This window comes from Mesoplodon densirostris, chromosome 2 (genome assembly GCF_025265405.1).
Source record: "Mesoplodon densirostris isolate mMesDen1 chromosome 2, mMesDen1 primary haplotype, whole genome shotgun sequence".
Taxonomy (NCBI): Eukaryota; Metazoa; Chordata; class Mammalia; order Artiodactyla; family Ziphiidae; genus Mesoplodon; species Mesoplodon densirostris.
Window position 1 is genome coordinate 51,127,236 of NC_082662.1, and position 16,820 is coordinate 51,144,055.

At 39.9% G+C, this 16,820-nt stretch overlaps 1 protein-coding gene across 3 annotated transcripts in view; it reads right to left on the minus strand.

The window, feature by feature from the left end:
* The window catches only part of OMA1 (OMA1 zinc metallopeptidase), a 110,038-nt gene extending 97,717 nt beyond the window's left edge, over window positions 1-12,321 (minus strand). For 2 of the 3 annotated variants that reach the window (XM_060084096.1, XM_060084087.1), the window contains exons 1-2: window positions 12,218-12,314; window positions 4,965-5,483 (exon numbers count right to left, since the gene is read on the minus strand). In XM_060084096.1, the coding sequence (XP_059940079.1) occupies window positions 4,965-5,464 (500 nt within the window). In that variant the 5' untranslated portion in view covers window positions 5,465-5,483; window positions 12,218-12,314. Of the gene's footprint in view, window positions 1-4,964; window positions 5,484-12,217 lie in introns of all 3 variants that reach the window. The other variant, XM_060084091.1, reaches the window with a different exon arrangement.
* Between the last annotated feature and the right edge of the window lie 4,499 nt (window positions 12,322-16,820).

Below are 16,820 nucleotides of genomic sequence, written 5' to 3' on the forward strand. Positions count from 1 at the left end.
TCCGACCACAATGCTATGAGACTAGATATCAATTACAGGAAAAGAGCTGTAAAACATACAAACACATGGAGGCTAAACAATACACTACTTAATAACGAAGTGATCACTGAAGAAATCAAAGAGGAAATTAAAAACTACCTAGAAACAAATGACAATGGAGCCACGACGACCCAAAACCTATGGGATGCAGCAAAAGCAGTTCTAAGAGGGAAGTTTATGGCAATACAATCCCACCTTAAGAAACAGGAAACATCTCGAATAAACAACCTAACCTTGCACCTAAAGCAATTAGAGAAAGAAGAACAAAAACATCCCAAAGTTAGCAGAAGGAAAGAAATCATAAAAATCAGATCAGAAATAAATGAAAAAGAAATGAAGGAAACGATAGCAAAGATCAATAAAACTAAAAGCTGGTTCTTTGAGAAGATAAACAAAATTGATAAACCATTAGCCAGACTCATCAAGAAAAAAAGGGAGAAGACTCAAATCAATAGAATTAGAAATGAAAAAGGAGAAGTAACAACTGACACTGCAGAAATACAAAAGATCATGAGAGATTACTATAAGCAACTCTATGCCAATAAAATGGAAAACCTGGAAGAAATGGACAAATTCTTAGAAATGCACAACCTGCCAAGACTGAATCAGGAAGAAATAGAAAATATGAACAGACCAATCACAAGCACTGAAATTGAAACTGTGATTAAAAATCTTCCAACAAACAAAAGCCCAGGACCAGATGGCTTCACAGGCGAATTCTATCAAGCATTTAGAGAAGAGCTAACACCTATCCTTCTCAAACTCTTCCAAAATATAGCAGAGGGAGGAACACTCCCAAACTCATTCTATGAGGCCACCATCACCTTGATACCAAAACCAGACAAGGATGTCACAAAGAAAGAAAACTACAGGCCAATATCACTGATGAACATAGATGCAAAAATCCTCAACAAAATACTAGCAAACAGAATCCAACAGCACATTAAAAGGATCATACACCATGATCAAGTGGGGTTTATTCCAGGAATGCAAGGATTCTTCAATATACGCAAATCAATCAATGTGATACACCATATTAACAAACTGAAGGAGAAAAACCATATGATCATCTCAATAGATGCAGAGAAAGCTTTTGACAAAATTCAACACCCATTTATGATAAAAACCCTGCAGAAAGTAGGCATAGAGGGAACTTTCCTCAACATAATAAAGGCCATATATGACAAACCCACAGCCAGCATCGTCATCAATGGTGAAAAACTGAAACCATTTCCACTAAGATCAGGAACAAGACAAGGTTGCCCACTCTCACCACTCTTATTCAACATAGTTTTGGAAGTTTTAGCCACAGCAATCAGAGAAGAAAAGGAAATAAAAGGAATCCAAATGGGAAAAGAAGAAGTAAAGCTGTCACTGTTTGCAGATGACATGATACTATACATAGAGAATCCTAAAGATGCTACCAGAAAACTACTAGAGCTAATCAATGAATTTGGTAAAGTTGCAGGATACAAAATTAATGCACAGAAATCTCTGGCATTCCTATATACTAATGATGAAAAATCTGAAAGTGAAATCAAGGAAACACTCCCATTTACCATTGCAACAAAAAGAATAAAATATCTAGGAATAAACCTACCTAAGGAGACAAAAGACCTGTATGCAGAAAATTATAACACACTGATGAAAGAAATTAAAGATGATACAAATAGATGGAGAGATGTACCATGTTCTTGGATTGGAAGAATCAACATTGTGAAAATGACTCTACTACCCAAAGCAATCTACAGATTCAATGCAATACCTATCAAACTACCAATGGCATTTTTCACAGAACTAGAACAAAAAATTTCACAATTTGTATGAAAACACAAAAGACCCCGAATAGCCAAAGCAATCTTGAGAACGAAAAACGGAGCTGGAGGAATCAGGCTCCCTGACTTCAGACTATACTACAAAGCTACAGTAATCAAGACAGTATGGTACTGGCACAAAAACAGAAAGATAGATCAATGGAACAGGATAGAAAGCCCAGAGATAAACCCACGCACATATGGTCACCTTATCTTTGATAAAGGAGGCAGGAATGTACAGTGGAGAAAGGACAGTCTCTTCAATAAGTGGTGCTGGGAAAACTGGACAGGGACATGTAAAAGTATGAGATTAGATCACTCCCTAACACCATACACAAAAATTAGCTCAAAATGGATTAAAGACCTAAATGTAAGGCCAGACACTATCAAACTCCTCGAGGAAAACATAGGCAGAACACTCTATGACATAAATCACAGCAAGATCCTTTTTGACCCACCTCCTAGAGAAATGGAAATAAAGACAAAAATAAACACATGGGACCTAATGAAACTTCAAAGCTTTTGCACAGCAAAGGAAACCATAAATAAGACGAAAAGACAACCCTCAGAATGGGAGAAAATATTTGCAAATGAAGCAACTGACAAAGGATTAATCTCCAAAATTTATAAGCAGCTCATGCAGCTCAATAGCAAAAAAACAAACAACCCAATCCAAAAATGGGCAGAAGACCTAAATAGACATTTCTCCACAGAAGATATACAGACAGCCAACAAACACATGAAAGGATGCTCAACATCTTTACTCATTAGAGAAATGCAAATCAAAACTACAATGAGATATCATCTCACACCAGTCAGAATGGCCATCATCAAAAAATCTAGAAACAATAAATGCTGGAGAGGGTGTGGAAAAAAGGGAACACTCTTGCACTGCTGGTGGGAATGTGAATTGGTACAGCCACTATGGAGAACGGTATGGAGGTTCCTTAAAAAACTACAAATAGAACTACCATATGACCCAGCAATCCCACTACTGGGCATATACCCTGAGAAAACCATAATTCAAAAAGAGACATGTACCAAAATGTTCATAGCAGCCCTATTTACAATAGCCCGGAGATGGAAACAACCTAAGTGTCCATCATCGGATGAATGGATAAAGAAGATGTGGCACATATATACAATGGAATTTTACTCAGCCATAAAAAGAAATGAAATTGAGCTATTTGTAATGAGGTGGATGGACCTAGAGTCTGTCATACAGAGTGAAGTAAGTCAGAAAGAGAAAGACAAATACTGTATGCTGACACATATATATGGAATTTAAGAAAAAAATGTCATCAAGAACATAGGGGTAAGACAGGAATAAAAAAAAAAAAAAAAAAGAGCATAAGCACTGTAAACACGGAAATGAGAGATTTTATAGATAACATCTGGGGAGGTCCAATTCTACCAGGCAACAATAGACTCTCTGCTGCTTATTAGGGTTCATGGACATTTTGACAACCAGTAATGTTTTCAGCACTGGAACAGAACTTTTTCCCTATGAGTTCATCTGTGAAATTACAACAAGAATTTAAAATATATACATCATCCTCTTGACAAAATTTATTTTATAAAATAACTTCTTTGAGTTATCTTAATCTTGTTAAGTGACACACCGAAAATGCCTTTAAAGTGTTTCAACCTAAAAAGATTCAGATCAAACTATGAAGTATACTTATTTCCCATTTAAAAGTTTATGACATTACCATTTAGAATGTATGAAAACATATCCTAAAATAAAATTTTAGGTGACTTACAATAGTAATATCAACAAAGGGTTAAAAATAAATAAATAATTTAAAAGGATGAAAAAGAGTTATTGGCCCAAGAGCTTGGGCTGAGTTGTGACAAAGATTCTCTCCTCCCCCAAACTCTACTCAGACTCCCCTGAACTCTTTTTCAAATAGGCCTTGTCTTTTGGACTACTGTGTTCATCTCTGCATTGTCCAATTTTAGCAAGAATCCTGCTAGGTCAATTAAGTCAGAATCCCTCATCCTCCATATCTGATCACGACACCCAATCTGCCCTTATCATTCATCATCTCCCAGGTGAAATCTGATCACCCTCACCTGCCTTCAGCAATAACTCTAGTAGGTCAGTTTGGGTGGAATCCCCACTTGCTCCTGATGTTTCCTCTCTGTAGTTTTCCATCTACCGACCCCCCGCCCTGCCCGCATAGCCCATGGTGTATTCAGAGCTGACTCTGGTTCTATACTGAGGTCTCTTTTCTCCTACTGCAGAAGTTCTGAATAAAATGTTTTTACTTCTTTAACTATTGTCTAGCTCTGGCTTTCTTTGATAGTCGTTACTTAAATTGAGAGCTAAATTTGCTGTATATTTTCTGAGTGCCAAAGCCTAGTCATAAAGAACACAATAAATTACGGAGTACAGGTCCTTGATTTTTGATAAAAAGAAAACTGGGTTGGTTAGTATGGAAGTAAGAAGGCTAGACGGCACTTCATAGTTATCAAACATAAGAAAAGTTTATAAGGAGACAATACTTAACTTTACCTTTCTTCAATCTTCATGGAGCAAATAAGAGAAAACAGAATTATGAGGGGGAGTTTTAAATTAAATATGAAGTATTACTTAGCTAAAAAAAACATTAAGTATTATAAAGGATCACAAAGAGAAAATAAAGATTTGTCGGAAACAGAATAGAAAAATAAATAAATAAATAATAAATACTAATTAAGAGTTAACGTGGCTAGGAATGAGTCCTTTCTTAAGTAAGCAAAGTTCTTCAGTTTCATGATCCATTGTCTCAAATTCCATGAACTAAAAAGGACTGCTTGTAAGTACAGTTCTTATACGTGAGTTATAACAAACATTTCTGATTCTTGTAATCATAAATGTAAGACCTTTTAAATAGTGTCTATATAAAATATACAAGAATAATTTTTAAAGATCACATTTCTGTACTGTAATATGCAATAAATGATTTTAAGATTATTAAGGCATACATAAAAAAACTGAGTAGAACCAACTGTTTAGAAACTGAATTCTGAGCTAATTATGGGAGGGAAATCTATCAAGTTTTCTTTAAAAATGAGTTTTACAGATACTTTTTAAGATAAGAGTTTATATTTTAAAGAGTATTTTACCTGCCCACAATGATAGCCAGTAGCTTCTGCACTGGTTTAAGAATCATCAACAAGAGAGGAACCGGAGCAGCTTGAAGCCGTGGAGAAGTATGGAAACTCCTGATGTCTCTTGTGGGTAAACAGTTTAAAGGATGCACCACTGAAAGAGCAGGAACTACTAGAACGTCTTTCATCAGTAGCTGTCTTGAAAAAGAGTTATTCCATGCAGTACATTTTTGGGTAATCATCCAAATTTCCTTACTTCTGGTGCTCAAGAGGCAGCCAGTTCTTTTGTTATTAAAAGCCCTACAGACTTTTAATTTTTCAGGCAAAAATGTCCATCTATCACCCTGATTTACTCCCAAGCCCAGAGACTTATTTACTATATTGTTAATTTTCACTTGATGACAGTCCAGTGAGGTTACAGCTTGTGTGTTACATTTTCTCCAGCTGGTCAGTAAATTAAATCGGAAGAAAACACATTTTCTAGCAGCAAACTGCAGTCCACAGATGAAGCTCATCTTTGTTTTGCTTGATTATCTGGAACACAAAATATAAACTATAAATATCTAAGCAAAATACTTATTACCAAACTGGGAATATAACACTTATGAAAAAGGTGTTCTTCCTTTAACACATTTCCGACTAAATTACCTTGGGTTTCAACTCATTGCCCCCTGCAGCAACTCCTCTTAACAATAAAAACCAAAGAGGTTTTACTAACTTTTAACTCAACAACATGTACTTTCAAAATTTGGATTTTTTTCTTCGTTTCATTTTTTAATTTTAGTTGGGGGAGTCTATTTTTATTTTAACAGCTAAATTATTTGGGGAATAAGAAATGGATTAAACAAAAACAGCACTAAGTTTCAGCAATTGGCAGTAATGGGGGGAAGGAGTATTTAATGGAATAGTGAAGTCTAACATAAAATGCAATTTTAAAAATACAGATTTGTGGGACTTCCCTGGTGGTCCAGTGGTAAAGAATCCGCCTTACAATGCAGGGGAAGCAGGTTCAATCCCTGCTCCAGGAACTAAGACCCCACGTGCCGTGGGGTAACTAAGCCCGCATGCCACAACTACTGAGCTCGTGTGTCTAAACTAGAGCCCACTGTGCCACAATTACAGAGCCCACGTGCCCTGGAGCCCAATCACCACAACTAGAAAGAGAAAACCCGCACGCCACAACTAGAGAGAAGCCCGCATACTGCAACAAAAGATCCTGCACACCTCAACAAAGACCCTGTATGCCGCAACTAAGACCTGACGCGGCCAAAAAAATAAATTAAATAAATAAATATTTTTTTTAAAAAACCTAAAAAAATATATGCAAAAATAAATTTTAAAAAAATACAAATTTGTTCCTTTCAAATATAATACTGGCACTTCTGATTCAGGTCAATACAGAGTAAAAGGGACTTATCCTGTCACTGAAAATAACTAAAAACACAGACAGAATATGAAGACCTAAATAGACATTATTCCAAAGAAGACACACAGATGGCCAACAGGCATGTGAAAAGATGCTTGACATCGCTAATTATTACAGAAATGCAAATCAAAACCACAATGAAGTATCACCTCACACTGGTCAGAATGGCCATCACCAAAAAGTCTACGAATAATAAATGCTGGAGAGGGTGTGGAGAAAAGGGCACCCTCCTACACTGTTGGTGGGAATGTAAACTGATACAGCCACTATGGGAAACAGTATGGAGCTTCCTTAAATAGAGCTACCATATGATCCAGCAATCCCACTCCTTGGTACATATTCATAAAAGACGAAAACCCTAATTCAAAAAGCTACATGCACCCCAATGTTCATAGCAGCACTATTTGCAACAGGCAAGCCATGGAAACAACCCAAGTGCCCATCAACACAATGGAATGTTACTCAGCCATAAAACAGAATGAAATACTGCCATTTGCAGCAAGATGGATGGACCCAGAGAATATTATACTTAGTGAAATAAGTCAAATATTATATAATATCATGTATATTTAGAATCCAAAAAAATAACACAAATGAGTCTACATACAAAACAGAAACAAATTGACAGACATAGGAAACAAACTTATGGTTGTTGGGGAAAGGGAGGGGGGAGGGATAAATTAGGCGTATGGGATTAACAGTTACAAACTGCCATACATAAAACAGGTAAGCAACAAGGACTTTCTGTATAGTGCAAGGAATTATATTCAACATCTTGTAATAACCTATAATGGAAAATAATCTGAAATATATATATACACACACACACAACTGAATCACTTTGCTGTACACCTAAAACTAACACAATATTGTAAATCAACTTCAATTAAAAAGAAAAAAGACACAATAAGTAAAACAATGGCTTCAACATACTGAACATCAGGCAACGAAGAACAGTCATCCCTGAGAAATGGGAAACAAATCAGGCGAGCCCTACAACTGCCCCAGCCTTCTGCCTGGAGAGAGTTTCTAGGCCACTGTGCAAAGAGGGGAAACCTAGTGCAGCCCAATGGTCCTCCTAAATTAGAGATGAAGCTGGGAATTCAAGGTTATTAAACTAGTTATACATATTGCATATGTTTAAGAAGTTAAAGGAAAGTTTGGGCATGTTATGTAGAGACATGGAATATATTTTTTCAAAAGATCGACACTGAATTTCTAGATTTGAAAACTATAATGTCTTAGATAAAAATTACACTGGATGAGACTAACATCAAATTAGACATTGTATAAATAAAGACTTACGAATTGACGTACCAATAAAAAACTATCCAAAATGAAATGCAGAGAGAAAACAGACTTTAAGAAATGCATACAGCATCACTGAGGTGTGGGATAACTCAAGTGACCTGATATATGTGTAAATGGAGTCCCTGAAAAGTGGAGAGGAATAGTAGAGAGAAAAAAAAAAAAAAAAAACTTGAAAAAATAATGACCGTCTCTCTCTCTCTCTCTTACTCCTCTTCCTCTTCCTCTTCCTCTTCCTCTTTCTCTGCTATGTGAGGACACAAAAAGAAAGCAACCATCTGCAAGCCAAGAAGAAAGCTCTCACCAGAGCCCAAACACGCTGGCACCTTGACCCCAGACTTCCAGCCTCTAGAACTTACGCGGGCCTCTCACTGCTGTGGCCTCTCCCGCTGTAGAGCACAGACTCCGGACACGCAGGCCCAGCGACCATGGCTCACGGGCCCAGCCACTCTGTGGCACATGGGACCCTCCCAGACGGGGCACGAACCAGCGTCCTCTGCATCGGCAGGCGGACTATCAACCACTGTGTCACCAGGGAAGACCTGAATGTGTATCTTGATGGTTGAATATGTTTTAACCTTGCACAATGTCTATACTAACAGTGTATGGGTTTTTTGATAAATAAATATTTAAAAAGAAAAAAAAAAAGAAAAAATGACCAAAATTTTCCAAATTTGATGAAAACTGTAAACCCACAAATCCAAGAAGTTTAACAAACCACATACACAGGAAACACAAAAGAAACGACTTTAAGGTATATCAAATTTCTTAAAACCAATGAAAGAGAAAATCTTAAATTTGACACCTTGGATTAAATGGATACATTCCTTGAAAAATACAAACTACCAGAGCTCACTCAAGAAGAAATAAACAACCTGAAGAGCCCTATACCCAAATTTTAAATTGAATTTATAGTGAAAAACCTTCCCACGAAGAAAGCTCCAGAACCAGAAGGCTTCACTGGGGAATTCTACCAAACATTTAAAGAAGAAATAATAATAATTCTATATAAACTCTTCCAAGAAATTAAAAAGGAATAGTTTGCAACTCCTTCCATAAGACCAACACTACCCTGATACCAAAGACAGAAAAAAAAAAAAATTACAAGAAGACTACAGAATAATATCCCTCATGAACACAGATACAAAAATTCTTAATAATATTTCAGGAAATCTAATTCAAAAATATATTAAAAAGACAATACCTCATGACCAAGTGAGGTTTGTCTCAGGAATGCAAGGTTGAATAAAAATTCAAATATCAATCAATGTAATTCACCCTAACTGCAGAAAGAAACACTACATGACCATCTCAAAAGACACAGAAAAAGCAATGGATAAAATCCAACAACCAACCCTGATAAAAACTCAGTAACTAGGACATCTACAGGAACCTATAGGCAGCAGTATGTTTATTGGTGAAAGATTATACTTTCCTCCTCAGATCAGGAGCAAGGCAAAGATGTCTGCTCCCACCACTTCTATTCAACATTATACTGGAGATGCTAGCCAGTGCAACAGAATTAAATAAATAGATACATAACTAACTAAATGCCATCCAGATAATAAAGAAGTAAAATGATCTTTATTCCTAGATAACATGACTGTCTATCCAGGAAATCCAAAGAAATCTACAAAAAAAAAAAAACTATTAGAATGAGTTTAAGGTGGCAGAATACAAGAGTAATACACAAAAACACTAGCAAGTGAGAGAAGCCAGGCTCATACACAGAAAAAAAAAAATACACAGGAAAGAACACTACTCTCTCTCCAAAAATCATGCTCTATGATTTCAGCTTTATAATATAAACTGTAGAAAATGCAGACTAATTTATACTTATAGAGAAATCAGAGGATGGAAAAGTAAAGAGGGGCAAGAGGCGGGACTACAAAGTTTGGGGGGGGCAACTAAAATGTTCACTATTGTGATTGTGTTGTTGGTTTCATAGATATACACGTAAGTCAAAACATGTACAGTTTAAATATGTCCAATTTATTGTATATCAACTATACATTAAGCTATTTTTTTTAAAAGGTACTAAAAAGAGACAACCAAATGCAATGTGTGAACTCTGATTAGATCCTAATTTGAAAGAAAAAAATTTGTTTTAGAAGACAACTGGAACTACTGGGGTAATTTGAATATGAATTTGCTTTTAGGTTATTTTAGATAAGTATTGCTTATTTTCTTAGGTGATAAAGATGTGGTTATGTCGGTGAATATCTTATGCCTGAAATGCTTGCTGAACTCTCTTTTCATGATGAATAAAACTTTCAAATTTTATAATAAAAATACATTCAGACATACACACAGGACATAAAGGCAATATAGAAAAATGCTAACAATCTTTGTATCTAAGTCGTGGTTATATATGTGCTCATTAATTTTCTTTTCAGTTTTTAGTGTTTCAAATCTTCATAATAAAAGTTGCTGGGAAAGATACATAAATCTAACTCAGTCTAGGCTAATACCATATTATCTGGAAAGATGCTTCAGAACATCAATTTTCATAAATAGTATTATCTATACATCAAATTATTTGAAAATTTTTTACATACTCAGTAATGCTTAAAACATGCTAGTATATACAAATATTAATAAATCTAAAGGAATACACACCAAACCATTCACAGTGGTTATTTGGGGTGGCAGGATGATGGTTGTAAGGGATTATTTCCATCTTATATATTTCCATGCTGTTTAAACTTTTACAGGATGTGTTATTACTTTTGTAAGCCCCAAATCAATAAAGGCAACTATTTTGTAATTACCATTGGTTTCCATGGGCTTCAATAAACTCCTGCATATTGCAGACCAAGCCCCTCATAATACCACCTCCCACTGTTTCTCCAGGCACCTTCCCTACCCCTCCTTCACCCATTCCGAAGCTCCGGACCCAATGATTTACTTACACCTCTCAGAAAAGAAAAGCTCTCATCTGTCTGTGCACATCTATTTACACTGCTTACCTCTGTTCACACGTCAAGCAAACTCCTGCTCACAGCTCACAACTAACGTGAAATTTAAAGTATTCTGACACAGATGTTAGCAAAAGCCCCAAACACTATATGTAGTACATATATAAGCAAAAGCGTTATCATTTGTATCACCTACAAGTGTCACTTGAAACAGAAATAGTGCCTGATATTTTGTAATCCCTGCTGTATCCTAAAGAAAGGATAAAGAATGGGAGAAGAAAACTATTTATACATTTTCAAAGATCCAATCACTAGACTACACAGAGCAGAAGAAAGAATCAGGGCTGACACATCCTCTTCAAAGAACTGTAGCAGGTCAACAAACATAGCTGGCAGACTTCCAGGATTACTAAATTAATGATGTGAGAAAATTAAACAATTTGGATTGTTAGCCTCTACGAACATTTCAGATCCTTAATTCTTTAAGTACCATCTCAGAATGAGCAAGTACAGCGCTCACTGGCACTCACAGCTGAAGCCTGGAAGACAGTTTTAACAACTCTTCTGAAAGTGACTATTTCTTCCCTAGTTTCTATGGAAACAGCTGTCAGATTGGCAAAAATAGAACACGTACTTTAAAATAATCATTCAAGCAAAGTACACACATGATGGAAGGCTTAAAAAAGTAATAATAAATTGGAAGGCAACAGAATTGGTTCTTAAGCTTCCAAATGCCAGACTGCACCCCTTCACCACAGCTGAGAATGATGGATATGAACCCAAATGCTTTTAGTGAGGGTTACATGGCATTGGTCAGAGTCACTATGGTTGTGCAATCCCTGAATTCCCAATGAAGTATTTTCATCTCCCCGGACTAAAATTTCTCATTGAGCACCGCATGGCACAACACAACTGTTATTCCACTTTACGCAGGCAAGTGACATTATCTAAGGAGCACAAAAAGTGAATTTGTAGACAAGTTCATAAAGAAATTATTTAAATACCCTACAACTGTTGAGACAGGGAATTTCCTATTTTTCACTGCGGGGTTTGGGTAGGAAAACTTTTACTTTCTCTGCTTTAAGAGGGAACAGGTAAAAGAAATGGTTTGAGTCTCAAGATGCCCAAAGCGGCTGGAAACGGTTTCCTACGGGTGAAGATGTCACTGCGACGCACACGATACTGCGGTAAAAAGAACCACAACTTTTAAAAAAGGGCCGCTAATGAGAAGGCTGGGAGGAGAGAGAGCTTATCTTCCCGGAAGATGCAGCCAGCTGCCTATTTGCAACTCCCGCGCTGCCAGGGTAGCACCCTGGGGTCCCCACAGTTCACACCAGGACGGGATCAGGCGGGAAAAGGAGACTTTCCTGCCACGTCCTCCTTTCCCACTCGCCCTCTCCCCCGACTCCACACGCCGCCCCCGCGCTTCACTCCAGCCCGGCTCCCCGTCGTCCCTCCTCCACCCCAGGCCTCGCCACCCCAACCCAACCGGGCCCCCAAGGGTCCCCGCTCCTCACCCCAGCGCCCCTCCAAGCTCCCCCCACCCCAGCTCCCGGACTCTGCCCCCTCCCCTGGGCCCGGCCCACTCTTAATAGCTGTGCAAAGGCGTCCCCCACCAAACAGTGGCGAAAGCGAAGGTTCCTCTGACCCGACCTATACGCAAGCGTACGCCACGCCAAAGAAGCTCGGCCTCTTCACTTCCTGCCCTCGTCTCGGACATGGACGCCTTTGGCTCCGCCCACACCGGGCAGTCAATACACCCTCCCAGAGTCTTCCTCCCAGAGGGCCCCGATCCCGTGTGAACTGTGGCGCTCTAGCGCCCCCGCGTGGCCGGAGGAGGGACGTGGCTGCAGGCAAAGCAGCTCGCCTGGAAACATCTTCACTTGCTCAGGTCTTGGAACCTGACTTGTGTCTCTCTGATGAGTGATCCAGGCAAGGCTGTGCCCGCTGTAGATTCTAAGGCAGTGCTGACCAAAAGGAAGGAGATTCGAGAGCTGCCAAAAGGCTGAGGTTTCTTGGTTCAGAAGTTGCACTGATAGAAGTAGTCTTTGGGCTATGAAAACTCTGTTTTCACGTGGCACATTCTAAGGAAGATGAAGAATAACCTGAAGCATCTGGAAGATAGTTGAAAATAGCTGGCTACAAAGTGATGTGTATAGTACACTTCATTCATTCCACCAAAAAGTATTTATTGGGCACCAAGTGCCTTCTAAGTGCCAGGAAAACAGAGAACAAGACAGACCCTACTTTCTTGGAGCTTATATCACAGTGAAGAATGAGACAACAAGCAAGTAAACAAGTAAATAAATAAGATATCAGATAGTGACATGATCCCATAATTTCAAAGTCAGTTTGTTATATTTATATTCTATGCACAATGAAGAACATCCTAAAGGATATAAACACTATTTTTAGGTATCACTTTTAGAGCATTTTAAAGTAATTTTTCTTTTATCTTGCTTGTCTATATTTTGTAATTTGCCTTTTGCTTTAAAGGAACTATGTTGGCATATCTCTGACCACTGGTTCCCTAAAAACTGAAGGGGCAGTTCCCTGAATCTTCATGGGCTTATCTCCCACCCTCTGAAGTGCATGTTTCTTACCAAGGTTTCCAATACACTAGCCACCTCTTGCTCATCCTGCCTGATTAGCATGATGTCATCAATGAAACAGGTGTGACATTCTGTGTGTTGACCAGGTGGTCCAGATCCTGTACTATGATGGATCACAGAGCTGACACAACAGCTGTGATCAGGGCTATTACATGATTAGGTCTACAGTAGTTTGTAAGAAGGGGCCAGACAGGCAAACTAAATGGAAATGTGGCAGGGACGGCCATCCTTTGGGTTGTTCATGTGGCATTAACTCCACCATCATCCCCTGCTTCCCCTTGGATGAAATACAGGTTTTGATTTACTATCTCGACTTGATAGGGAGGGGACAGTTTCAGAGGCTTTCACTTGGTCTTCCCCACATGAGAACTCAAGGCCAAAGACCTAATGTGGGGCTTGCTTCAGCTTCCCAATATATATACTCCCAGTTGTGCCCTCAGAGTCTGGGGAAATGACCACTGGGTGGGTCTATGGGCCCAGGGACCCATTGTAAGCTGGATGTTATCCAGGACTCCACTTATTACCTGACTCCTAGAAGTCCCCAGTCTTAGAGAGAGGACTTGATAACACTTAGATTTCTGAGTAACAAGATCCTTTCAGACCCTGGGAAATGTCTGGGTATTCCTCTTTCCCCAATATATAGTTAGCTGAGAAAATGGTCATAGGCCATGGAGCAATCATTACTGTAAATACTTGTTTCAGTGTTTTAGGGTTCTTCTTCCTAGGGACCCAGGCACCTCTTTTGTCAATGGGTTCTGCGGTCTGGGTCTGAAAATTGACTCAGATGTGAGAATTAAGCAAAGAACATGACTTTTTATTGGGGTAACAACTCTGAGCCTCCTGTTCCTCCATTCTTTTTAATTTAATTTAATTTTATTTTATTTTATTTTATTGGCTGCATTGGGTCTTTGTTGCTGTGCACGGGCTTTCTCTGGTTGCAGCGAGTGGGGGCTACTCTTTGTTGTGCTGTGTGGGCTTCTCACTGCAGTGGCTTCTCTTGTTGCAGGGCATGGGCTTTAGCCACGTGGACTTCAGTAGTTGTGGCACACGGTCTCAGTAGTTGTGGCACACGAGCTCTAGAGCTCAGGCTCAGTAATTGTGGTGCACAGGCTTAGTTGCTCCGCGGCATGTGGGATCTTCCCGGGCCAGGGCTCGAACCCGTGTCCCCTGCATTGGCAGGTGGATTCTTAACCACTGCACCACCAGAGAAACCCTGTTCCTCCATTCTTGTGTTTTTCTGGTCGTAGATGTTAAGCAGAACCCAGTTGGCTGCCCATCTATTTTTTTCCCCCAGGGACACCTTGTATTATTAAATACCTTCACAACCTGGATCAAAGCCCCTAAGGCTGCCCCCTTGACCTTGCCAGCTGTTATAGTAATTACAGCCCCCAGACTTCTGGTGGTTAAAGCCACCACCTGGCTTCTGTTACTTCAGGATGCTATCATCCTCCTGGATATTATCAAGCCCAGCCCTGTGATTGCTTCTCTTACCATCATCCCTAGCTGGTACTCCTCTCGTCAGCGCCTTCTTACCTGTCTTTGGATACTATCTGTCTTTTGGGCCTCCAATGGAACATAATCCTCTGTCTGGTCTTCTGGCTCCACAAAATAAATCATTCTAGCAAGCCCACTTCCCTTGGGCTTTTCTTTCCTTCTTCTAGAGTCTGCCAGAGCAATTCAGATGGCTTCCTCTCTGGAGATTTCCCTTGGATGAAGACACCTGCCTCATCCAAGAATATGCCTTCTCTCCAGGGACAGTGCACATCCTATGACTGGTTAATCTTGGGGGACAAAGGCCTGACCCTTGGATTTTAATTGAGGACAACCCTGCAGGGCCATCCCAGGTCTCCATGCGACTGGCGGAGAAGCCCCACTTCTTCTGCCCAGTCCTCTTTCCCTTCCTCTCCAGCAACTCTGCACACAAAGAATTCTTTCAGAATCTGTTTCTGGGGAAACCAACCTAAGGCAACTCAGTTTTTTCCAGAAGTAGAAGATGCTTTGATACAGAAAGACTTTCCATCTCACCTACTAAAGGAAGTACTGGAAACTGAATACTGAATTAAAGGACAGACTAACTCTGAAGAATTATGAGGGATGAATTGTTTTAGCACCAGGCGTAGACAGAAGCTCAACAGACAAGAGGACTCTGCTGATCTAGATTCGGGCTGAGAGCCAGGTGAGATGAGCACAGGATTTGATGAGGGTCACATATTTAATTGTCTGCAAGGCATGGGCAGTCTTGACTTAAAGCGGCCTTTCCGTTTTCTTGAATACGTGCTAGGCCTGACTGTTCCAGATGTTGGAGATGGCTGGCTCTGCATCTGAAATGCCCCCCCACATAGACAGTTGCTGCATCTTCATTTGCATATTCCACTCCAACAAAACTTAGCTTCGTATTTTCTTCATCCACATTTGACTTTTTTACTTTCCTCTCTTTTTTTTTTTTTTTTTTTTCTTTTTTGCGGTACGCGGGCCTCACTGTTGTGGCCTCTCCCGTTGTGGAGCACAGGCTCCAGACGTGCAGGCTCCAGACGCACAGGCTCAGCGGCCATGGCTCACAGGCCCAGCCGCTTCGCGGCATGTGGGATCCTCCCGGACCGGGGCACGAACCCGTGTCCCCTGCATTGGGAGGCGGACTCTCAACCACTGCGCCACCAGGAAAGCCCTCCTCTCCTTTTTTACCTTCTTCTTCCCACATAGCATGAACAGGCAGGCCATTTCATTTTTTAAATTTATAACTTATAATTTTTTCTTTTTTTTTTTTTGGGCTGTGACACGTGGCATACAGTATCCTAGTTCCCCAAGCAGGGATTGAACCCCTGCCCCCTGCAGTGGAAGCAGGGAGTCTTAACCACTGGACCACCAGGGAAGTCCCTTTTCTTTTTCTTTCTTTCTTTTTCTTTTGCCCAAATAGAATTGTCACACCAAATTCCAGTGTGTTATTTTTATACATTGCCACGCAGATTGTCATTGCACTAGCTTGCTGACTGGTCTCCCTACCTCTTTCTCATTCCCCTTGTATAAACAGTAGCTAACCAGACCCACTTCCTGAAGTTGGCGGCCAAGAGGGCTCAGTATGGCTCAGCAAGCTCCAGGCTGGGCCCAAGAGGAAGCCACAGCTTGGACACGTCCTTGCTCACTCTCCAGAGGTTAGTTCTCCAGAGATCCCAGCTGAGCACTTTTCTAAGAGTCAGTACAAACTACTATTTCTTTACTGCACAAGTAAAATAACACCACAAGCAAATAAGAACCTGCTGTATAAAAAAAAAAAAAAAAAAGTACCCTTAACCTCACCACCCAGAGATAATCACTGTTAACATTTTGATACATAACCTTCTTGAAAAGCAAAATTAAAATTACTTTAGGACTTCCCTGGTGGCGCAGTGGTTAGGAATCCACCTGCCAATGCAGGGGACGTGGGTTCGAACCCTGGCCTGGGAAAATCCCACATGCCACAGAGCAACTAAGACCGTGAGCCACAAGCACTGAACCTGCCCTCTGGAGCCTGCGAGCCACAACTGAAGCCCACGTGCCTAGAGCCTGTGCTCCACAACAAGAGAAGTCACCATGATGAGAAGCCTGTGCACTGCAACGGAGAGTAGCCCCC